Here is a 23496-nt window from a genome sequence, read left to right as displayed (position 1 = left end):
ACAGACATCACATAGCTCAATGTGGGTATATTATTACCTTACATAATTCTATCCTCAGTAGCTATTGATATATTTTAAACTGTTCCTTTCTCAATATAATGCAGTGCACCACCACTAAGACCCACTATGAAATCAGTGAAGAACAAGGTGTAGTGTATAGTCATCACCTTTTTCAAAACATCAACAAAAATGTAGTATAATTCATAGTAGAACTGCTGTATTGGACTGCATTGATTAGTACAGGTGGACCTAATAAGTAGATTTTGTACTAGATTTTGACTATGCACATTTTTTTAATGCGAAAGTTTATTCCCTACAAATTGAAACACATACTTGTCTTTTTGAGCAGTGATAGACGTTTCCTGGCTTCAACTGGTCTGAGGACAGAAAGGAGGTCACTCTCCTGCAGGTAGCTCAGGTCCTCCAGATCCTCAACTCTTAAACATTGCAGATGCTCCAGCAAAGGCTCAGGGTCTCTCAGTTTAGGCACCGATTTGATGAAAGACAGAAGCGGACTCTCTGCATCCATGACTAGGAGGACTAGAAGGAATGAAAAATACTGTCACTGTCAGATTTTAATCTCTCAAACTCCAGATGACTCTGAGTCAACAGTGCTATGCTTAAGTGAAATTACTCTTGTCCCACAAAGCTTGTACACATGCAAATGGTAATAATCTAGTTTCTGCTCAGGCTTCCAACATTTCATGCTTATTTCACTTCATACAATGCAAATGCTGGCACATAGGACACATCATGAGGTGTAACAATACAGTATACATGCTGGTCCTGCATCACAAGCATGAGCTGAATCTGTCTGAATTCAAGTGCCTCACCTTGGTTTAAACACAGAAAGACCCTTTTTGTACTGAGTGCCACTGCTTCACTGTACAGGTCAGGATGGAAAGGAGTGGAGTTCTTAACCACAAGTTTATGCCATGAAATCAACTGTCACCACTTATCTGCAGAAAGAAAGAAAAAAAAAGATGAATCATGAAATTTGCCAAAAACAAAATAAATGCTATTGGTTGTGAAAAAATCTCAGTATCATTTTTAAAACATTTGTTCTGTCTTCTTTGGAAGAAAATCCATTTAAAATGGCTTATTAGTGACACCTGCAAGTGGAGGAGTAGGAGCAGTCTGCGCGGAAAGAAGACTTTGACATTTTGACAAGTTCCATAAAATCCAGCTTCATATCCTAGCCAGAAATCATGCCATTTCAAGACACGCAGTAAAAGTTATGGCCAAAAAATTAGTGAAAATGTAGAAGAGGGTTAATAATCGATTATTGTTCATTGTTGCAGCTCTAAACAAATGTTGTTCCTCTTTCTCTCCGCCTGTTTCAGTCAGTTCACAAAAGTAAACGTAATGACTCACTGTTAAGTGCTAAGCTAACGTTAGCGTAAATAAAATAAAAAGTGGTTGGTCTGGCTGACTGCTAACAAACATAGATATATATCTATGACTAACACTGGCAGACGCCACGTAAAGACGCGGATTCGTTTTGTCGACTGAGTAAAGTCAGAGGTATGGTGGTAAATAAAGCTAATACTACTAACCTTCAGTTTGATACTTGCCTTCTGCCTTCGTCCTTCCTCCAGCCTCGACATTAGCTGCAGTTTGCTCCAAGTTTCTGTGACCAAACGGGAACAGCCGCGCGGTGGTTGTTGACCTTGTTAAGCGTAACGTCAAAGACGGATGTTCAGTGTCCCAACAGCCAATGGCATGTCTTCTTCTTCTTCTTCTTCTTCTTCTCCTTCTTCTTCGTCTTCGTCTTCTCCAACCGTTTCTTTCGACCAATCCAAACGGGACCAGCGCTTTTCGAAGCACGCACTCCAATGACATGTCGCGTTCACGTTTTTGTCTTTTGTGTTTGTGCAGGGAGACGCTGCAGCAGTAAAATGTCTCCTGATTGCACGTGTTTTGTTCAGACATGCTGTGAAATACAGACACAAAAAAAAAAAAAAAAAAAAAATCACACAAGTAAAAAAGTTTTGAGGGGCCCTGCAAGGGTTAATAGCATTTCTACTAGTCTACGCCAGCAGTTGAGCTAGCGGTTATTCTGGGTTGGCACAACTGCTCTGTCATGTTGTTTTTATCAAATCTGTCTACTTGATATTATGAAATTATTTATGATGAGTTGTTATTGTAAATCAGTTAAAATCTCTGGTGTTTTCTGCTTGTCTTCCTTCTCCTTTATTGATTCAGGATATAACTCCAAGGAGATATTAAACACCCTGTGTCACTCTGTGTGTTATGACATCAGGTGATTTCTAAAATAACAACTAGAGTCAGTTTAATATAACAATATGAAGCCGTTAATATGAAGCTGTTAAGAGCTTTAAAAACAAACATTAAAAGTTTAAAATTAATTCTAAAAGGGACTGGTTAGCCAATGGAGGGACCAGGGTAATGTGGTCTCTTCTCTTAATCACACATGCTGTTTAATCAAGTGGACTGGTCTAAGACAACAAAAACCTGTAAAATCAAACAAATAACAGAGCATTTCATTTTTTATGTCTGGAGACTAGGATGATGTCAGTGTCAGTGCTGGCAAAATGTCTTATTTTATCTTTGTTGTAAAATATAATCTATAATAACCTATATAGTCTGATGACCTGATTGCAATAAGAGCTGACCTTCAATCAGTGTAAACGCAATGACAAGACTGCTACAAAGGTCGAGATAGCCACACTCAAAGGTACTGTGAGGGATATCAAAGTCTCTATCCCTCTGCATGGATAATGTTGTTGAGATTTACACCAAACTCGAGAATTTAGCAGCTCAGGTTTACAAATTGGAAAGTAAATGTGAAGAACTAGGTCTGGGAATAATGTAATGATTGTGGGTGTCGCTGAAGACCGGCTGAAGAACGGCTCTTTAAAATGAACAAGGAAACTCAGTCAGAATTTCCAGCCATTATTAATTCATTTATTTTTGCTGTGTTTCACATGTTTGCATAGAGAAGCCCCTGAAAAACAAAATAAATAATTTATTCCATCCACATTTTTGTTAGGGGTAATCCAGAGGAATATGGATCCCCACCTGGCTGCGATCTGATCAGCTAATTTATACTTATCTGGTACCCCGTTCATAATAAAGCTCAAGCACTCGTACCTCTGTATATATTGATCTTGGTGAGTTTCTCGTCGTGTTTGAATTTTAGGTCCCCCTGTTGGAATAATTATTTTGTGGGGGATACTTACAGCATCCTTTTCCTTAATCTGTGATCTCTCCTCTACATTCAGCCATGATAACGGTGTGATCACTATTAGGCTTACCACTGCCAAACAGGCCAGTGTAAGCCATGACCTGTAGGTCAACATCTTATTCTCCCTCTGTCTCTTTGCCTATGTCCCTTAGGTGCGTTCTGATTTCTCTAAGGTTACTTGCTGGGGACGGCTGTCCTTTTCTACAGTGTGTTTTGTGCCAATATTTACTTACCTTAGTCTGCTCCTCATTCAGCCAGACTCTCATAATGTATGTGATTGATGACACTTCATTTGAACGGGCCGATCCACCTTGGCTCCTCCCACGTCCTGTGGAACACTCTTCTGTAAATCCACTCTCCTTCTGTTATCTCCTCCGGTGGAGCTCCAGTGGGCTCCTTTATAAGGATTTTCTGTACCCAGGGAGACAAAAACTAAACAGCTTCCTGCATCTCTTTCTCCTGACTGGCCAGGTCAGGAGCTTCACCATTATGCAGGTTATTTGTAAATGGACAGGGCATTTTTCTTCCTGTCAACAGCTCATGAGGCTAGAGTCCTGTTGTGTCGCTTGGGCTGGATCTCAATGTGAATAGGACCAGAGGTTTAGCCTCTGTCCAACTTTAAGGACTCTTCTATAAAATGGGTCCCATTATGCAAACAGACACTTTCTAGGACCCCGTAGCGAGGTATTAAGTCATATATCAACCAATTTATGACCTCTTGAGCTGTCTCAGTTCTGGTGGGTTTAGCTTCCACCCATCTTATAAAAGTATCAACACAAACAAGCAAATATCTAGAGCCGTTTACTCTCTGATTAATTCCCATGTCCAGGAAGTCAATCATCACTTCTTGCCATGGTCTGTTTGGGATGGGAAACACTCCCATGCAAACCTTAGAGTTGCTTGAAGGTTAAACTTAGAGCAACTGGAATATGCATCTACAAAATATTTATACACTTCTGATAGATAGGGATGCCACCATTTTTGTCCTATCATTTTAGTAAGCCTTCTCCCTGATTGATGTCCCCTTTTATGTCCCTTTTCACATACCATCATCAGCAAGGTGGAGGAGGTGACAATTCTCCCATCATGTGACCTCCACAAGCCCGTTATTTTACATTTACTGGCACTTTTGTCAACCCACGCCTGTTTCTCATGAGGGGCTGCTTTAGCCTGCATACTCATACTCTTACATACTCTTACTTCACAAATGACTCTCTGTTCCATAGTCTCATTCATTTCTTCCTTCATGAATTTACATAATCCATTCTACTGGTCCTTTGTTGGCTTAAGGTGAACCTTTTGGCTTTAAATGTAGCTCGTTACCGCGTGGTTTGTGTGTACTGTGATGTCCTGTCCTTGTGTGATGTGAGCTGTCCCTTTTAGCGCTTTAGCTATAGCACATAATGCTCTGGTGCAAGTAGGATGGTCTTTTTCCACTGGTTCTAATTTAGTGCTATAATAGCATAACACTCACAAAACCATCTTGTTCTTTCACATCAAATTCAAACATTTTACTCAAATCGGGAGCGGAGAGCTCGCTAGCCTGTGCTAGCTGTTGTTTTAGGGTAGTGAAGGCTTCCTCAGCTTCTTTAGTTCAGGTAAGGTTTGCTTTTAGCTGGCTATGTCCTGCATCGGTACACTGAAAAAATGAGAAACACCAGGTCTTTGAATCTACAACAATAAAGTTAATCAATGCAATACAATTCATTTACATCCCTTTTGTGAACATGATGCACTGTTTGGGAAGAGGCCATATATTGAGAAAGTAAAGTCATCAAACTAATATAAGGTAATTTTCATTTAGTGATAGGTGTCAGGCAACAGGCTATTTAGTTTGTGTGTGTGTGTGTGTGTGTGTGTGTGTGTGTGTGTGTGTGTGTGTGTGTGTGTGTGCTTAAGTGTGTTATGTTAGTCATTCAATGGCCCTCATTTTGGGATTTTTACGACCTGGGCCAGATTGGGATTCAGGATTGGTGAATATAAGTCTGAAGTGATTTACTTTTATTTATTTTTGCCATCTCTGGTGGCAGCTTCGTACTGCTTCCCTGTCCTTTGTGTTGAATTAGTATCGAAGGTGAAGTTGGGTCCTTCAGACTTCAGTTGTTACACTGTAAAAAGGATTCTGTGGTCATGTAGATTTGAATTAATGTATTTGGTAAAATATATTAATTTTGTAGCAAATATTCAATTAAATTTCAAATAATGAATTTTGAAATAAAACCCATCCATTGTAGTTAAATAAAACAAAAGTATTCTGTTTAATTAATTCAGAATTGTGAGAATATTGAGTGAATATAGATTAATGTAAGCAGGGAACTTTTAGTTAATTTGTCTATTCTCTCCCTTTTGTTCTCATTTTCTCTCATTAAAAATCCAGGATCTATAAATATGTGAATATTTTGAATTAATTAATTTCATCTATCACCTGATATTCATCTGTACAAATGTGAAGTTGAAAGGCACTTCTCATAGCTAAAACTGTGTTTTCTTTAGGTTCCATCAAATGAGATGATATTGTAAAGTCTGGGGATTCAGAGTGACAACAAGGGGTGATCTTCTTATCAAACATTCTGAAATATAACCAATAATATTGCTTGTAATCTGTTGCCTCAGTTTAATTGAATGAATATACTGCATCTTTTCTTACAGTGTAGCGTTAGCTGAGTAGCTTTAGCCACTATTTCACTTTACCTAATCCCATTCTTTGTGATGGAGGCAGGTGAAGTTCTTCTGTATAAAGAGGTAACATATCCAATGAAACTCTTCAGTTAACCTGCTTTTGGTTTTGTGCCTTTGTTTGTGGTCTTAATCATTTAAACTATCCACTGAGTTCACTTTTTCTTTCATAGGTCTATTTGCACAGAATAAACAATCAATAAGTTGTTTGTTTATCATTTGATTACAATTCAAATGTAATGTGGTATTATTTACTGGTAATTTGTTTGTTTTGAATTTATTTTTCAGTTGAATTATATTCAAAGATCAGGGAAATCCAATGTTAAAAGACTAGGTAAACTAAATAAATCACTAGATGCATGATGTTTACTTAATATTCTCTCTTAGTATCATCTACTAATATCACAATATAATTTGATATTGATTTATTCTTTTCTCGATATGGCTTAGTTAATAAGTCCCTATCTTCTTTCATTTACCTATCTGTGTTTCCCATAGGGCATGGATGAAGCCGCCATAAACATGATCGACAAAAATGATTTTGTTTTAAATCCCATTGTGAAACAGTTTTTACATATTTGCGCATTTGTGGTTGAATCCTGTGGTTTGCAATGTCCAGTCAATGCAATTTCCGTACTAAACAATCACCATGCACTGAGTCCATTTTGTGAAATGTGTGTTTTATTAAGTTTAATAAGACAAGTTGGTACTGAACTCTGACTCTTTGTCTTTTTTGTTCATGCAAATCATTTTAAATTATTTGTTAAAGTAACACTGAATTATAATAAGAAATCATTTTGGAGTAACAGGTGAAAATCAGGTACCCTTGGAAGTCATGAAATCACTTTAACCTTACACAATAAATTAGTATTACAGTAACATAAGATGTTAAAAGAATCATGTTGAATTAACATGATTCTTTTAAACAGTCTTAACGTAATTGAAATATTTTGGTTTGATAAGTCATAATTAAGCGAGGAGGAAAAGAGAAAATTATGGTAGTCCAGCACAATATGATTGTCTGGGACCAATGTACACACATTTAATGAGCCTTCGTAAAGGGGTTATAATCTCAGCATACTCGGGTATGTATTTTTTACTGTAGTTAGCCATCCTTAGAAATGCCATCATATATTGCACAGTAACAGATTTTTCATGTGAAACTATGATGTTTTTGTGGTTTGCTGTCATACCTACACCATGGCCTCAAATGATTCTTCGAAGTAACAAAGTGGTTATGGCATGTATGTTGGTGAAGCCCCCCTCTGTCCTATTTCACTGTCTGATTCTGAATCAGAATGGTCTGAGTCCGCTCTTGCTCCATAATTGTTTCTTTCTGTGCTGGTATGTTTGGTACGCGGTTTGTTACAACTGTGTTGCAGTCCGTGTTCTAATCTTTCCAATGCCTCAATCTGTTTTGCGGTGTTTTCTCGCAACTGTTTCAAGACCTTTGTAAGTTGTTCAGTCTCATGTGGTTTTGTTGTTTGTTCTTCCAGGTCTCTTATCACGTCCCTGTCATCCACTTTATTAACCCCCATGCTCTATCTCCCTCACTCCCTCCGTCATTCCCTCCTGTGTCTCCATACTCTGACCTTGACTCCACTCCACTGGCTCTAGTCTAACGGTTAATTTGGGCATTTCATCTTTTAATTCATTAAAAATACTTTTCATTTCTTTTAACTGCTCCTCTCTTGCCTCTTCTTTATATGCTTGCTGAACAGCCTCCCCCGGCGTGGGTTTTTAATTCACATGTAAGCATGCCTTTTGTTACAATAATTTGTTGTAATAATTATTGATTTGTGGCATCTGTACAAATTATTTGGGCTATACTGTTCATTAGAGTTCTCCTGTACTGCTCTCTCCATCATAGTCCTAGTGCCAACAAACAGATTTTTTTATTTATTTATTTTTTTATGTTGGTGCATTAGCCTGCGCTTCCCATGGTGTGTATGGAAGAGGTATCTCACCAGTTGTCATGGCGGTTATCCTCTTTAGTCCGTCCTTATCTTCCGTCTGTTCTCCGGTCTGGACTGCTTGCACTGGAATGCTATTGTCACTATAAAAACAATTGCTAAAATGCATGCTTGTAAATGTTAAACGATCTTCAGTCCGTACCATTTTTTTTCTTTGATAACCTTCCCAATTTTTCAAGTTGTGTCATCAGTTGAATCAATTGTTTTTTGTTTGTTGTTAATATTTTCCGAGTTCTCAGCCCAAGTGACCGTTCATGTAACCCGGTCACGACACCAGAACTTATTTAGACCCTTGAACAGCCTTCTTCAACAGACAGTGGACTTATGTTAACACCGTTAGGTTTCCGTCCACCTGCTACTTCGGCGTGCTCTGCAGATCTCACTCACATCAGTAAAAACACAAGACACCTTATTAATACCTGCATAAACCCCATAGCCTCTTTTAATCTTTCTCTATTTCTGCTATTTGATATATAATTTTTTTTTTTATTTTTTATTTTATTACCTCAGACAATTATTTTACATTCAGACAATCAGGCAATATCGGGCCTGAACTATCTGATTGAGAGACCTCTAAACTCTTCTCTTGTACTACTAAGACATTCGGAGTGGTAGCTTTTATTCTCTGAATACACATGGGATCCAAATGCCTAAGTATTCAAACAAAGGGGATCTTCTTAACCCAAACTCCTAGACTCATCTACTCAGACAATCTGAATACCTAGGCAATCTACAAGCCTAAATATTCAGACAAAGGGGACTTTCTAAACCCAAACTCCTAGACTGCGGTCCTTTTTGGGGGCTGATCAGACCCCTCCGGCCTTTAAACCGTGCTAGTCGGCCCTTCTCTTCTCTTCTCTTCTCTTCTCTTCTCTTCTCTTCTCTTCTCTTCTCTTCTCTTCTCTTCTCTTCTCTTCTCTTCTCTTCTCTTCTCTTACACTCAAAGGGCAGCTTTTACATCCAGACAATCAGGCTATACTAGGCCTGACTATCTGGATGAGGGGACCTTCTAAACCCTTCTCTGGTCTTTTATACGACTAATCCATACGTACTCTCTATGTTTTATTCTTACTAACAGTACTACTGTTGAATCATACTCTCACATCCACGAAGAGTCTGGTAAGACATGCAGAAATTTGGTTAAGAGGTTTTCTGCTCACCTTTTACTTAGTTGCGGCCGCTGACTCTAAGAGATGCATACATAAAGCAATAAACATGGAATTATATAAAATATAAAACAAATGAGTAAGAAATGACACACATCAAAATAGTATTTTAAAGTATCTCATCTTATGTAATTATTGATACTGTACAGCAACTGTTTTTAAAAAGTAACCAAATAATATTGAACTGTTCACACCACATCATTAATTTGACAACTGGTTCAGATGGTTGATACAAAAAGAACAAAGACTCACGTTTAAACCTACCAGAGGGTGAACTACTATGTGAGCGATACATCCTTTATTCATTTATGCACATACAATAAAGTATATTATAATGAAGCAGGCAATTTTGAGTAAATCGTACCTTAACTCCTGGTACTTTGGTAAAGATGTGCTTCTTCAGTTGTTAAAAATGTTCAAAAACAGAAACAAAGACCAAGAGAAGAGAGCAAAGTGATCAAATGTCCTCACCCTTCCCAGAGAGACTTAATCATAATAATAATAATAATAATAATAAGAAGAAGAATGTATATATATATATATATACATAGCCCTTCAATAAACTCCTCATATCAAGGTCAGAAGTCAGAATTAGAATTGTTCAACTGTTAAACTGGACCTACAACTGGGACATTTAAAAAGTAACAACCAACTAATATTGCATTGCTCCCACCACACCATTACTAAATAAACGCCACAACTTTTCAACTACCTGAGACGTTCTCAATGTATTAATATAATATAGTAGTGGTTTCCTCTGAAAAAAAAGTCAGTTTATATAACCACTTTAATAAGGTAACAATATCTCTTCCATCACAGTTACTATGACAAAAACATCAATCTCTGCTCTTTTATTGTCTTTATTCTATTTATTGTTTTGCTGTTTGTACCCCATGTCTCCTAGAGAACTGAAAGACTCCATAGCTTCAGCAGTTTTAAGTCCCATCTAATCTCTTTCTGCTGCTGTTCCTCCACCTGTTGATGGTGGTGGTGCTGACTCTGAAAGTTCCTAGACACGTCTTGATATTACCATCCCTGCTACACTCAGGAAGGCTCCTAACAGCACACCTGATGAAACGCCAAAGTATCTGGTCTGTAAATCCTTAAACACACTGGTTTTAGCTGTCTTTGTAATCTCTTCCTCTGACATTATACATCCAGCTGACTGTCTAATGTTCTCTTCTTTTGTCTCTATTTGTCTCTTCACATCTTTTAGCATGTCATTGGTGAAGTACTCTCTATCGTTTTCCTCAGCTATCTTGTCTATTGTCTTGAGTAGCTCTGCCACTTGGTAGCGGTTGCTCCTGTAGTCACCCTCTTTGTTATCTTTCCAGTATTTATTATCAACGACATGACATCGGCCACCACATTTCTTCACTAACTCGTCCAGATCCTTGTTCTGTCTCACAAACTCCTTAATTGTCATTCCCTCTGGGAGCTGGTCTCCATGAGTGAAGACAACCACAGCATATTTTAGAGTTTCTTCAGAGAAACACTGGTATATCTTCAGGATTACATCTTTCTCATGCTCTGTGTATTTCTCCACTTTGAGCACAATGAGAAAAGCATGGGGCCCAGGGGCACACTCTGTGATACACCTCATTATCTCTGATTTCAGATCATTTTCAGACCTTTTTGTGTCAAAGAAACCAGGGGTGTCAATAAAAGTAATGGTTCTTTCATTGACACATTTGGTTTCTGCTTGACATTCAATTGTTCCAGAGTTTGCAGAACAATTTATGTTGAACAAAGGCTCTCCAAATATGGTGTTAGCCAGGTTGCTTTTCCCAGATCCAGTTTTCCCCAGCACGACTATCCTCTTCATAGTAGGCACTAGAGGAAAATAAGGACTGTTAGGTGAGTTATTTTCTTGAGGAATGATTTGATGAGACTGCTGACAGATGTACATGAGTGGAAATATCAGGGGCTAATTTGAAAGGACACAAGGCAAAATAAATAAATAAATAAATAAATAAATAAATCTGTTATTTACACACAAAACAGGGATGCCAGGGTTTTTCACAACAGATTCAGATTCTTTGGTGTCTACAATGTCTCCACTCACCCTGGTCTTGTTGCTGTACATCTTCAGTTAATCCTTGGATTTTAAAAGTTTCCTGAACAGGAATAAAGTAAATAAAGGGTTTAGTTCTAGTGTGATAAAAAGGACATTTAATATGTTGAAAATGTTAATTGATTCAAAGTGCTGCAACAAGGGCAGTGACCACAATTAGCAATAGAGATTACTATTACTTCATTTACAATTGCTACTTAGATATTACTCCAGTTTTAGCTTTTCTTCATAGGCTTCCTTTAAAATCCAGAATAGAATTTAAAATCCTCCTCCTTACATACAAGGCCCTGCTCCATTATATCTGAAAGACCTCATAGTACCATAATGTCCCAACAAATCACTACAATCTCTAAGTGCAGGTCTACTTGTGGTTCCTACAGTTTCAAAAGGTAGAAATAGAGGGAGAGCCTTCAGCTATCAGGCTCCTCTCCTGTGGAACCAGCTCCCAGTTTGGGTCGTTGCAGTCTCAACCTGCCAATTCTTGATGTCTTTCGATTCTCCAACCTACCTTTGACACCTCTTATATTTTCAAACTGCCATGTAACATTATCAGCTATATCTTGTACTTGCATTATCATCAGATTCCACGTTTGCTTTAGTTAGATGTACAATATCTGTGACAGATGTTTATTTCGTTCCTTCTATCCGCTCTCTTTTCTTGCCCCTTGCTAGCTGCCTCATGCAGATGGGTCCCTTCATATGAAGTGGGTTCTTCTCAAGGTTTCTTCCTGTGAGTTTTTCTTTAATTCTTTAATTAAAAAAGGCAACTGGATTTTTTGATTTTCTTAAAGACTGTTTGTCACTCATCCAAGTCTTTGGTTCTAAAGGAGTGGTTGAGGTTTAAATAGATCACAAGTCAAGCTAGATTCTGTTCCTATTTAAACCTCATCTTCCCACAAGTCCATTAGGACAGAAGAAGCTACTCGGATGAGTGAACGCTTCAAGAAACTCTACAAGTCCAGTTGCTTTTATTTAATGTTTTTATACATGACCTGGATGAATGACAACCTTCACAGACATGAAATCTATTGCAAAAAATCTAAAAGTTATTTTTGGGTGAACGAGAGACTGCATTTTCCTGGGCATTAAGAAGCGAAAGTCAAAGCAACTGTCACTGAGACCTGGGTGTGGAAGAACCTAAGTCACATGATATAATTCCATGTGACTCAGAGAGAGTGAAATGACATGGATGACTGGATGTCTATGATCAGGGTATAAAAGTTGAAAGAATAATATATTGTAGATATGGTGTACTAAAACAAATATATATCGTATAAAGGTAAGCTAAGGTATGAAATAATATTTTTTTGATTAATTAAATGAAGTGTAATCATTACATTTTGTAATGTACAATGTACAAATAGTTAAATATGATATCTTAGCCATTATATCACCACCTGATTACAACTTGGTTGTTGTCACCTGGAATGGACAGATTTTCTATCTCTGATTGTATTCTCTGTATAATACTGGGCATTAATACTCAACAGCTTAAATATGAATAGTCAGTATTAGGGGCACTCACCTCACCAGACGCTGACCTAACCTCCTCTGCATATAACAGAGAAGAGCAGGCCATAGCAGCAAGCTCTTCATCATGTTTGGGATCATCCTTCACGTTGTCACCGAGGTGTAGTTCTTCTTCTTCACCACTTGGTGGGGGAGTTGAGGCAGGGACATCCTGTGGGCTCTGTGTTGTAACGACAGATCTTTTTATTAGAAAATATAAAAGAAATTATAACAGTCTGTACGTTCATTTCATACATACAATTCAAAGCTTTAATGGTGACAAAATGTAAAAGTGTTTTCTGGTTACAAGACTTTTTATAGAGATGATGAACAGAGATGATGAACAGAGATGATGCGCTGACCTGAGCTGGAGCTGTGGCGGTGCGGGGTTCGAGGCTGGCTCGGACAGTCAACACCACAGGACCGTCTTCAAGCTCCACATCGTGCTCTGACCTCTTAAGAACTGCCTGCTGATCTAAGGCACATTGGGATTTGTGTCTCACTTTCTGCAATCTTCGGTTAAGATCAATCATCCCATATCACTAAAACATAATATTAACTGAGTAAATCAGTAAGGTAGCGAAGCAATTTTACTTTGACTGTTGTAAGTTCAGTCAACAGGGTAAAATAATCCTATAATCTTTAACAATAGCTAAATATTACAATTATAACCTACCTTCCTGACACTTGAAAGCTATACTGTAGACGTTGTCATTCACTCTGGTCAGTGGTCCGCACTCTCCTCCACCCGATTTGCGTCGAACACGAAAATATCTTTCTATTTTCTTCCTCTGCGCTTCAATGAGGTTGTCAAATTCAAAGAAAACTGGGTACTGGTAAGTATCAGCCATCATCCTCCGAACCAATCATGCGGTACGGTTCCTTTAATTGCTGCACTAATACTGAAAGTCTGATTGTGACTGCAGGCGACAGATCGGAGCTTTGCGTGACAGAGATGTACATCCAGTTATACAACATCATTCGGTAAAGCCTACTACAGAGCCGCACCCCAAATACAAGAAAAAGTAAAGAGAAATGTAGCCCTCAGCTGACTTTTTGATATTGTAATGACAACCATAGTCACCCTTGAATCTTGAATCAAGATTTTACATTGCATCGACAATACTGCACAAACACCATAATAGCCATGTCTCTCTACCCAGAGAAGGTTGACAATCGCGTAGGTGATGATGATTGACAAAGGTGGAGTAAACTTTCATGATAAGGCCATCACAGGCAGTGTTCAGTTTACACACACGCACACAGCAACTTCACACACACCCAAGCAGCAGAGGTGAGCGACAGCAATGGCGAGTGTGGAGGAAAAGTTGGCCTTTTCAAAGTGGAAGTACCGGCATTATTTCAATATCCTTGAGGTAAAAGGGCTGACAGACTCTATCGTTGTAGAAGCTTCAGCTTCAGGTTCTGGTCTACTCCCGTGAAGACTGATCTCTGAAGGGCAGAGGTTTTAGTTCATTTTTTCAATCTAACAAATCAAATCTGTTGTTACACGATCGTTAATGGAAGCGCATAGGTGAACGGCTGTGTTTATATCCAGTTTGTATAGTGATATCTCCCACACTTTAACGATCATGGCAGCGCTCTGCATCCGAGAAAAGGGGGGAGGCGGCAGGTCATCAGCAACTGTAACTTCATCTGCAATGTACTCGATGACGTATGAGGGAGGAAAAAACACGTAGCTCTCACAGCGGGAGGTCCGACCCGCGACTTTGTCGATGTGAAAGCGGTGTATGTCTACCAGTTGGGGTCTGAGGGGCAATAAATAAATGAATATTAAATAAAATAATAATAAAATAAATGAAAGTTCTGTGTAAGTACGTGTCTATACAATTCTACTCCATGCAACTGGCTTGTGAAACCCGCTAAGAAAAAAATCTAATTATTAGACATATTTAAACTTACACACAAAAAAAATAAATAAACAAAAATGTGTAACGCAATAGTTACTTTCCCTGGTAACTAGTTACTTTTATAGTGGAGTAATTCAGTTACTAACTCAGTTACTCTTTGGGAGAAGGGACTATAACTAATTACTTTTTAAAAGTAACCTGCCCAACACTGACTGGCTCAGTAGGTTGAGAGGTTAGTGGTTCCATCCCTGGAATGTGCAACAAACCGAAGTGTCCTTGAGCAAGACACTGAACCTCCTGTTGTTCCCAATGTGATGCACTGGTGTGTGAATGTGTGTGTGCTGCTGTGAGCGAATGGGTAGATGTGTCTGACTGGAAAGCATTTGAGAAGAAGTAGGTAGAAAGGTGCCATTTACCATTACCAGTAGACAGTAGTCTGAATTACCGAGCTAACAGACGAATGGTAACATGAAAGAACCTGACTGCAGAGTCTCAATACTAATGTAACAGAAAGGAATAATCTTCCAGTCAAACTCAGCTTCCCAAAAGTGCTGCCTCTGCAACCCAGGGAGAAAAAAGTCTGTTGGACAAAAATAGTGATGCAGTTAAATCATGTTTGGTCCAGTCAGAGCCTCCTCTGTTGCAGAGTCGAGACTTTTCACTCTGACTCCTGAACATCACTCAGTCCAGACGGACGGCATGTTCATTGGAGTCACATGATTAAAGGCAGCTTTTAGATAGGATGTTTGTCCTGTTCTCGAATACAAATAATTTTAAAACTATTCATTTGAAATAATATTTGTAAAAAAAACAAAAAACAAAAAAAACAACAAAAACAAACACGTTATTTGGGTTCAGCTCCACCCCTAGTATTAACCATCACCTCAGCCACCATGTTGTTCTGCCCAAGGCAAGGTTAGCTGTCACTGTATGCTTCAAGACACGGTCTTGCTGGAAAACAATTCTTCTCCATAGTCACATTTCAGACTGAATCAGATTGTCTGCCAGGATTTTCCTGTATTGTTATGCATTTATTTTACAAGCTGTCTAAAGCCTTCTGACGAGAAGCATCCCGACAGCATGATGCTGCCATCACCATGCTTCACAATGGGGATGTGCAGCGTTTGTTGCCAGTCAAACATATCATCTCTCTCCCGTTTTGCTGTTATCACACTACAGAACCCTTGATTCTCTGACATGTCTTTGGGTGAACTCTAGTCAAGATTTACTATGATCTTGGCAACTGTCCCATTTGACTGGTCAAGAACCTGCGCAGAGATATTGTAGAGTCCATCCAATCTGAACTGCTGAAGGTTTTAACCTTATCAGAATAGTTATAGGTGTCTTAGTGGCCTCATTGACTAGTTCCCTTATTGCACGGTCTTTGAGTTTGTGAGGAAGTCCTGCTCTTGCCACACAATTACAGGAACATGGTTCCTTCCCTTTATTATTGGTGAACATACCTGAATTTCAGACTCACAGAGACATCCAGTAGAGTAACATAGACACAATTTAAATCACACTGGTGTTTAATTGTTAAATATCACAATAACACAAGAAATCTTTAGAATAACACAATAATCAAAACAATTGCTATGGCCATCACCTCACTAATTTGACAGAAGGTCCCATAGTCCATAGAAAAAGATCAGACACTCATGTTTAAATCTACCAAACCTGACTACTTCCCACAATTTTCTATCTGTATAAAATAATATGTATTATTATGAAGCGGGTCATTCTGCGTAATACTTTAGCGTTTTGCACTTTAGTACAAATATGAGTCATCGACTATTAATATGCACCAAACATTAAGTTGCTGCCCTGTTCTATTTCCTGTCTATTAATTGTTTCACCGTTTTGCACCCCCTGGTCCACTGGAGTTGTTCCAGACAGCCCCCATGGCTTTCTTCACGGCTTCCAGTGGAGACTTCGCACCTTCAGCTGCTTGATATCCTATATGACCTCCCTGTACTCCCCCACTTCCCAACGCCTCTACAAGTGTTCGTCCTGTGGCTGTTGATGCTAAAGCTCCAACATTTAAAAGCCCTTGAAAATGGTCTAATTTAATGATCTTTGCCGCATCCAGGAAGGCTCCTAAGAGCGTACCTGCTGCAGCGCCCGCTAATCTGGTGAGTAACTCTTTAAACACAGAGGTTTTCGCTGTATTTCTAATATCTTCCTGTGACATGTTTCCTGCTGCTTCTTTAATGTGCTCTTCTTCTGTGTCTATTTGTCTCTTCACATCTTTTAGCATGTCATTGGTGTAGTACCCTCCATTGTTTGTCTCACCTATCTTGTCTATTGTTTTGAGTAGCTCTGCCACTTGGTAGCGGTTGTTCCTGTAGTCACCCTCTTTGTTATCTTTCCAGTATTTATTATCAACGACATGACATCGACCACCGCATTTCTTCACCAACTCGTCCAGATCCTTATTCTGACTCACAAATTTATCAATTGTCATTCCCTCTGGGAGCTGGTCACCATGAGTGAAGACGACCACAGCATATTTTAGAGCATCTTCAGAGAAATATTCACATATCTTTTCGATGACCTCTTTCTCCTGTTTTGTGTATTTCTCCACTTTAAGCACAATGAGAAATGCATGGGGCCCAGGAGCGCACTCTGTGATACACCTCACTATATCAGCCTTGAGTAACTCATCAGACCTGCATGTGTCTAGAACACTGCACATGTCAATTAAAGTGGTCCTCTTTCCGTTGACTTGTTTGGTTTCTGCGCATGGCTGACTTGCTTCAGACATGGAAGAGTGGCTTATGTTGAACACATCCTCTCCAAATATGGTATTACCCAGGCTACTTTTTCCAGCTCCCGTTTTTCCCAGCAGGACGATCCTCGTTGAAGTCAGCACTAGAAGAGAAGAATGGCTTGGTATAAATGAACTACATTTCACTTGTCATTTTGCTTCTTGACGTGTTTTTCATAGAGCTCAATCAGTTTAATCCACTGACTGAAACATTATTAAGTATTTAGCAGGTGTTCGCAAATCAAGGACATGATGATAACCCTGGTAAAAAAGAATGGAATAACCAAAGCACAAATTATCACGTAAATTGTATCCATCTTAGCTCTCTATCGAATATTTTTGATGCTATTTCAATCAACGCTGTGACCCAATCGCTCAACCACGTCTCAAAACAAACTGCTATTCCTAAATCCATGCCACCCATCACACTCATATGAGTTTAGATCAACCGACCATCCATGTTGTCAATTGTCACGTGAGCCCCTTCTGTTTTTCCTCCAGCTCTGTCAACACACTCTGACTGTGCTTTCGTTTTCTACCTGTTTGACTGGTTTTGTTTGGCATTAGACATATCTGCACAACACAGACCTTGACAAATATGACAAATCCTACTTTAGACGCACTTGAAACGTTAACTTTAATTACCAGTGAAATAGACTTATCTTTCTCGTGTCTCAAAATGTAAAAGGTCAAAATCAACCTCATAGTTGCATGTCTCAACCTATGAAGTACATATGTACTGGTACTATCAAGTTTTATAGTATAAAGTTAACCACACCACATAAACACAATCGCAGTTTGGAAATCAGGAAGTGATGCAGCAGTAGATGAAAGGCACGAACAAGCCTCTACAAGCAGGAACTGTCAAACAAAACCATGTTTTGAATGGCAAACTCAAAGTAGCCTTGTCCTGCCCTGCCCTGATGATTCTAATCACTGTTGATGCGAGTTGTGTTCCACCAGACTACATAGTGGAAAAAACCACTTGTTGGCGAAGCACACAGCTGATGCAGAGAGCCCTGCTCCCCTTCGCCAAACTCAGACCACCCTAGTTTACAGTACATATCTGTTTTGAGCATGCATTACCTTTGCAGTTATTCTGGAGACTACAGTAAGCGTTTATTTGTGAGGCATGAGATACCAAGAGAATGGAACAGCAGTAATATTAGCTACACACTTTAGAAAGTCTTAAGACCATTTTAACTTTAACTGACAACAGGATGCTAAAGGTTGAGGTTTACTCATTCTTCAGTTACGAAACATCTATAATTTCAAACAAGCTTCAAACTATCTATTTTGGTGCCAGGAAATAGGGTGTGAAGGATGGCACATAAAACTTAACCATGATGGTTCCGCATGCCACGTTGATATAGGAGCCAGCAAAGAAAGGTTGAGATGACTTGTTTTCTTCTTCTTTGTGTGAAACTGGGTGTGTGCTAGTTTCACATTCTCTGATAACTTGTTAGGGTGCTTTGACTTAATTAGGGAGGCATTTAACTTTTGTTTTTACTGGCTATGGAAAAGCTGACATTGATGTTTGCCATTTAACCTCATTGTGTCTTGTAAGCGTAAGCGTCTTTCAGAGGAAACATCGTTATCTGTTTTCACTGTCACTGCAGTAGTTGTCTGTTATTCTAAATAAAGGCAGAGTAGTTCTACTTTTAATATGGCAGACAGAACACAGCTCCATTGTGAAGCATGGTGGTGGGAGCATCATGCTGTGAGGATGCTTCTTGTCAGCAGATCCTGGAAGAAAAAAACTTAAGACTATAAGAACAGCCTGGAGGACAATGTGATTCAGTCTAAAAGAGAATAGACTTTAGAGAAGTCAATTGAATCCATCTGAAGTTTTGGTAAAACTTTCAAACTAAGTGAACAGGATGTTGAAGAAGTAGAAATAATGCGCTTCATATGAATATATGAATATAGCTAAAATGATCTTAGCTTGGAAATGAGAGTTGATATGACCGGATCATTTTTTTCTTCAGTAGATAATGTAAAATAATAAACAGTTTTAACTCTCAGGCTTGCTGAAAAAAGAAATACTCAGTAGTTATAACTTCTATTTTTGAGTTGAGTTTGAGTGTGTTCAGAAAAGAGATTTAAAAAAGAGGGAGATAGATGTAGCCAAAAAGCAGTTTTATTGTTGCATAACACATTTACAGTCAAGCAAAAAACATGATCAAATGATATTTAAGAGTTCCTCTGGAGCAACAGGAGAGAAAAAGTTAAGTAGTGTTTCTCATTACATGTACTATTGCTGAAGAATCCCTATAATGTTGAAAAGCACTGTTCAAGTAACTGTTCAGCAATGTTCAAATTTCAGAAACACTTTCTTATCCCCATGTTGCATATTTTCATTCGACAGGTAACATTTTTAACAAAAAAGAAACCACAGTGGGCCAGTTAATTCAGCCTGCGCAGTTTTACAGTTTACTTATTCATACGAGAGATTTATTCAAATGAATTCCAAGGATTGTATATTTTCTCATACAAATCCCAAAGCCGATCCATGATCAACACAAATGTGTTTTGTACTGCCTTCACTGGTGCTGCTGCTGGTTGTGCTATTATTTCTTTTTCAGGAATCTGAACTTTGACTCTTGCTTTTGAATTGATCCACATAGCGACTACTGCCATTAATCCTGTTGCAAGTGCCAAACCCAAAATGCCTTTACGCCATGACCACCCTCCATTTTCTAGCAGCTTCTTTAAGACAGCACTTTTAGCCAGCCTTCTAACTGTTTCAGGTGAGCTGTCTCCTGATGACAGCTTATTGAGCTCTATCTCTTTTTTTATTTCACTCTCCACCCTTTGAAGCATTTCATTGGTGTAGTAGCCTCCATTGTTGTCCATCACTATCTGCTCTATGCTGTTGAGCAGACCGTCCACCTGGAACTGGTTGCTTCTGTATTCATCCTGCTGGTTGTTCTTCCAGTATTTGCTATCGAAGACGTGGCATCTACCACCACACTTCTTCACAAGGTTGTTCAGACCCTCACTTTGCTGCACATACTTGTCAATTTTCTCCCCGTCATTGAGCTGGTCTCCATGAGTGAAGACCACGACAGCGTGTTTCAGAGCATCCTCAGTGAAATGCTCACGTATTCGTGTGACGATAGCCTTCTCTTGCTCTGTGAATTTCTCCACTTTGAGCACGATGAGAAAAGCATGAGGCCCAGGAGCACACTCTGTGATGCACCTCATCATCTCAGGCCTCATGTCTTTGTCAGACTTGCCCGGGTCAAAGAGGCCGGGAGTGTCGATCAAAGTCATGCTTCTTCCGTTGACAGATTTGGTTTTGCCTTCAGAAATACACGCCTTCAAGTCATTAAAATGGTTAATTCTGAAAACGTCCTCTCCAAATATGATATTAGCCAAGCTGCTCTTCCCGGTTCCAGTTTTTCCAAGTAGGACAACCCTCCTTGTGTCTGGCTCTAGAAGAGAACAACGATAGTAAATCTGTGTTGTTGTTTGTTTGTTTTTTTTTGTTGTTGTTTCTTTTGTACTGTACTTTTACCCCCTCGGAGCTTTGGAATGTATCTGTTGCATTTCATAAGTCTGTAAAGGTGAACAAAAACAGTTTCTGTTTCTGTTGAGTTTGGTGCGTGAGGCGCTGTGCAGTAATTCAACTAACGTCATTTCTACACAGCTTCAAACAAAGAAGACGCTTGTTGTTGCCTGTAAAGAGGGCAGGAATGATTGTTTCCCACTAAGCTGGTTGAACAGTGACTTTCACTGCTGTAGAAACTTCCTCCTCTTGCCATAGATTACCACTGGTCCTTTGGCATATTTCAGTGTGTCTGATAATCTCTTAAATAGTGCAGATCATATTAGAACACTCTATGCAAAGCAATCTGAACGGGTGGGGTTTCACTATCATGTTAACGTATGATCTGCAGAACAGAAAGTTTAATGGTTTAAATCCAACACATATATATTTGATGTGAGTTATGTAATGTATAATAACTTCCAACTGCTTTTGTTCATTTATTCATATATAATTAATAATGAAGTAGATACATACTAACGTGCTCCCAAATAGCATAGCAACACATAACACTATTGTTCAATGCAATGTCTCACTTTATCTCATCTCATCTTCTACTACCGCTTATCCACACTCGGACCACGGTGGTTGCTGGAACCTATCCCAGCTATGCAATGTGTCATTACATGATACATACAAAAATCTGAGTATACCACACAGTCCTTTTCTAGATTTGTGCCGTCATAATTTCCAAACTTTTAGACCTGAGCTGCCGAGGACCTTTGCCTGTGACTGAAGGAAATAATAAAAGATAAAAACTGCAGATTTCACCATGAAGTATTGAAAGGAAAAAGCTGTGTGGCATGCAGGGAAGCCACAGCGATTAAGGAAGTTGCAGCTTTCAAAGACTCTTTTAGATCAATGAAAATATTCAAATATTTACACATGTACGTACAGGAGCGCTGTAGAAAATAACACTGACTTACTGTCCATGTTGTCACAGTTTCAATTCACGTTCCACCGAGACGTCTCAACTCTGAGTGTGTCTTCGTTGCTCTCTGGATAGGGATTGCTTTGGTTATGGCAAGGGACTTGTCGGACTTGTTCCGTGGGAGTGATCAGCATTAAACAGTCATACGCAGCACTGCCACAAAGACACATACACACGACAACGGTTGTTATACTATCATGTACTTTCTTAGAAGAGTGATAGAGAAATATAGCTTTTGTTGCATAACACTATGCTGGTTTTACACAAAACTTATTTCATTTTTAAAATTCATACCTGTCAGATACTCTAATCTATATTTTCTTTTCACCCTTCTCACTCAGTCATGCTGTTTGATTTCTCAAATCAAACAACCACACCAGTTCAGTGGCATAATAAAGAATGATGATGATCCCCCCCACTCTCTTTTTTTTTTTTTTTTTTTTTTTGATGTTGGCTTCTAGGTGGAGTTGGGAGGATCTGCTACATGTACCTGCACATGTGGGCTGTGTCTCTAACAGGGCATAAAGGACTCTCTCAGCCAGGCTAACTGTCACACCGTGGTGAGGGCGTCTTGTCTTGGGGTTGTTTTGTCCTGTCATTTCCTGTTTTATTTTGAAAAGTAACGCTCCTCTCGTTTCAGGTCACTTGCCCTTCCTCATGTGTCACCAGTCTGATTGTCTTCCCTGATTCCTGATTATGTCCACCTGTCCCCTATTTCCCTCCATGTGTTTAAGTAGTCTGTGTTCCCCTTGTCTCGTGCCAGAGTGTTATCGTCGTCATCCTGTTCTCGTGCTTTGCTTCATGTTTTCAACCAAAGTATTTACAAGTAAGCCTGTGAATCCTCTCGGAGAGAAAGTTTTGGTTTGTTTAGTCTTTTCTTAGTTATATCCTCAGTTCTGAGGTTTTCCTCCATTCGGAGTGTTTTGTGTTAATTTTGTGATTTGTTTCTTCGTTTTGAATTTCCTCCTTTTTTTGTTTTCACTGATTAGATTAACGTCTAGGTATTTTTGTGGCCATTTGTTTGTCCCTCTGTGAGGGATCTCTGAGCAATCCAATTAAAGCCCCTTTTGTCATCTCTGCATCCTGAGTTCTGCTTTGAGTCTCGGCCTGACACTAACTGCATCCTCCTCCCGTCCGGTCACGGCTGACATCACCGTCTCTTCTGATTCACACTAATTTTCTCAGTTTCATCATTTTGATTTAAATAAACTATTCTGATGGTTATCTCTGTGTGTGGCCTCCTTCTTCGTTGCCGGCCTTGAGCTTAGTGGTAACACTCTGTAGTCTTACCCAGTTAATACAAAATGAGAACAAGAAACAAACAAATGCTCACATGTAAAACATCTTCATTGTTTCTTCATCAAGTCAGCTGGGCTTAAAATGAACTGAAATGCAGTCACAGTTGTTGCTAAATATGTCTGTGAAGGTTCTCAGTCATCCAGGTCATGGTAATCCAAATCCTCTATTCAACACCCTTTGGATCTGTGGTGCTTTATTTATGTTGGGCCATTCAGCTGAATGAATGTGATTTAGTGAAGAAGACGCTTGGATGCACGCAAAACACTTTGCTGATTCATTGTTATTTATTGTTTATTGTTATCAACAACTTAACCAAAAGACACCAAAACTTGACAAGGTACAGATTTATTGTTTTCATACATATACCCAGTATGACAGGTTCTTTAATTATATATGCACTGTAACAAATGGCTGTAAAATCAAACACAGTAAAGTTACTGTGTTTGATTTTTGCAGTTGAATGCTGTAAATT

At 39.0% G+C, this 23496-nt stretch overlaps 3 protein-coding genes across 4 annotated transcripts; all 3 read right to left on the bottom strand.

Moving 5' to 3' along the window:
* Positions 1 to 10032: 10032 nt before the first annotated feature.
* On the bottom strand, positions 10033 to 11393 carry LOC125013306 (GTPase IMAP family member 7-like). Its single transcript, XM_047593895.1, has 2 exons — positions 11379 to 11393; positions 10033 to 10842 (listed from the first exon to the last, which is right to left on the bottom strand). Exons 1-2 carry the CDS (start codon positions 11391 to 11393, stop codon positions 10033 to 10035), a joined length of 825 nt encoding a protein of 274 aa, XP_047449851.1.
* A 503-nt stretch (positions 11394 to 11896) lies between these two features.
* LOC125013240 (E3 ubiquitin-protein ligase DTX3L-like) lies at positions 11897 to 13547 on the bottom strand. Its single transcript, XM_047593761.1, has 4 exons — positions 13283 to 13547; positions 12969 to 13081; positions 12639 to 12787; positions 11897 to 11918 (listed from the first exon to the last, which is right to left on the bottom strand). Exons 1-4 carry the CDS (start codon positions 13458 to 13460, stop codon positions 11897 to 11899), a joined length of 462 nt encoding a protein of 153 aa, XP_047449717.1. The 5' UTR covers positions 13461 to 13547.
* A 2447-nt stretch (positions 13548 to 15994) lies between these two features.
* On the bottom strand, positions 15995 to 21795 carry LOC125005758 (GTPase IMAP family member 7-like). Of its 2 annotated transcripts, none has more exons than XM_047581317.1 (2): positions 21721 to 21795; positions 15995 to 17348 (listed from the first exon to the last, which is right to left on the bottom strand). In XM_047581317.1, exons 1-2 carry the CDS (start codon positions 21725 to 21727, stop codon positions 16330 to 16332), a joined length of 1026 nt encoding a protein of 341 aa, XP_047437273.1. In that variant the 5' UTR covers positions 21728 to 21795; the 3' UTR covers positions 15995 to 16329. The 2 variants fall into 2 exon arrangements, with proteins under 2 accessions (XP_047437273.1, XP_047437282.1); XM_047581326.1 differs by lacking the exon at positions 15995 to 17348 and adding an exon at positions 19400 to 20681.
* Positions 21796 to 23496: the final 1701 nt, after the last annotated feature.

The sequence above is a fragment of the Mugil cephalus genome, chromosome 1 (assembly GCF_022458985.1).
Source record: "Mugil cephalus isolate CIBA_MC_2020 chromosome 1, CIBA_Mcephalus_1.1, whole genome shotgun sequence".
Classification (NCBI taxonomy): domain Eukaryota; kingdom Metazoa; phylum Chordata; class Actinopteri; order Mugiliformes; family Mugilidae; genus Mugil; species Mugil cephalus.
This window is presented reverse-complemented; position numbering and strand designations above follow the sequence as displayed.

What these genes read in the sequence shown, in the direction of transcription:
- LOC125013240 (XM_047593761.1), bottom strand. Translation starts at nt 13,460, where the DNA reads ATGATGGCTGATACTTACCAGTACCCAGTTTTCTTTGAATTTGACAAC. An exon ending in AGCTTTCAAGTGTCAGGAAG is followed by an intron (nt 13,082 to 13,282) that starts GTAGGTTATAAT and finishes AATGTGCCTTAG; the next exon opens with ATCAGCAGGCAGTTCTTAAG. An exon ending in CCGCCACAGCTCCAGCTCAG is followed by an intron (nt 12,788 to 12,968) that starts GTCAGCGCATCA and finishes GTTACAACACAG; the next exon opens with AGCCCACAGGATGTCCCTGC.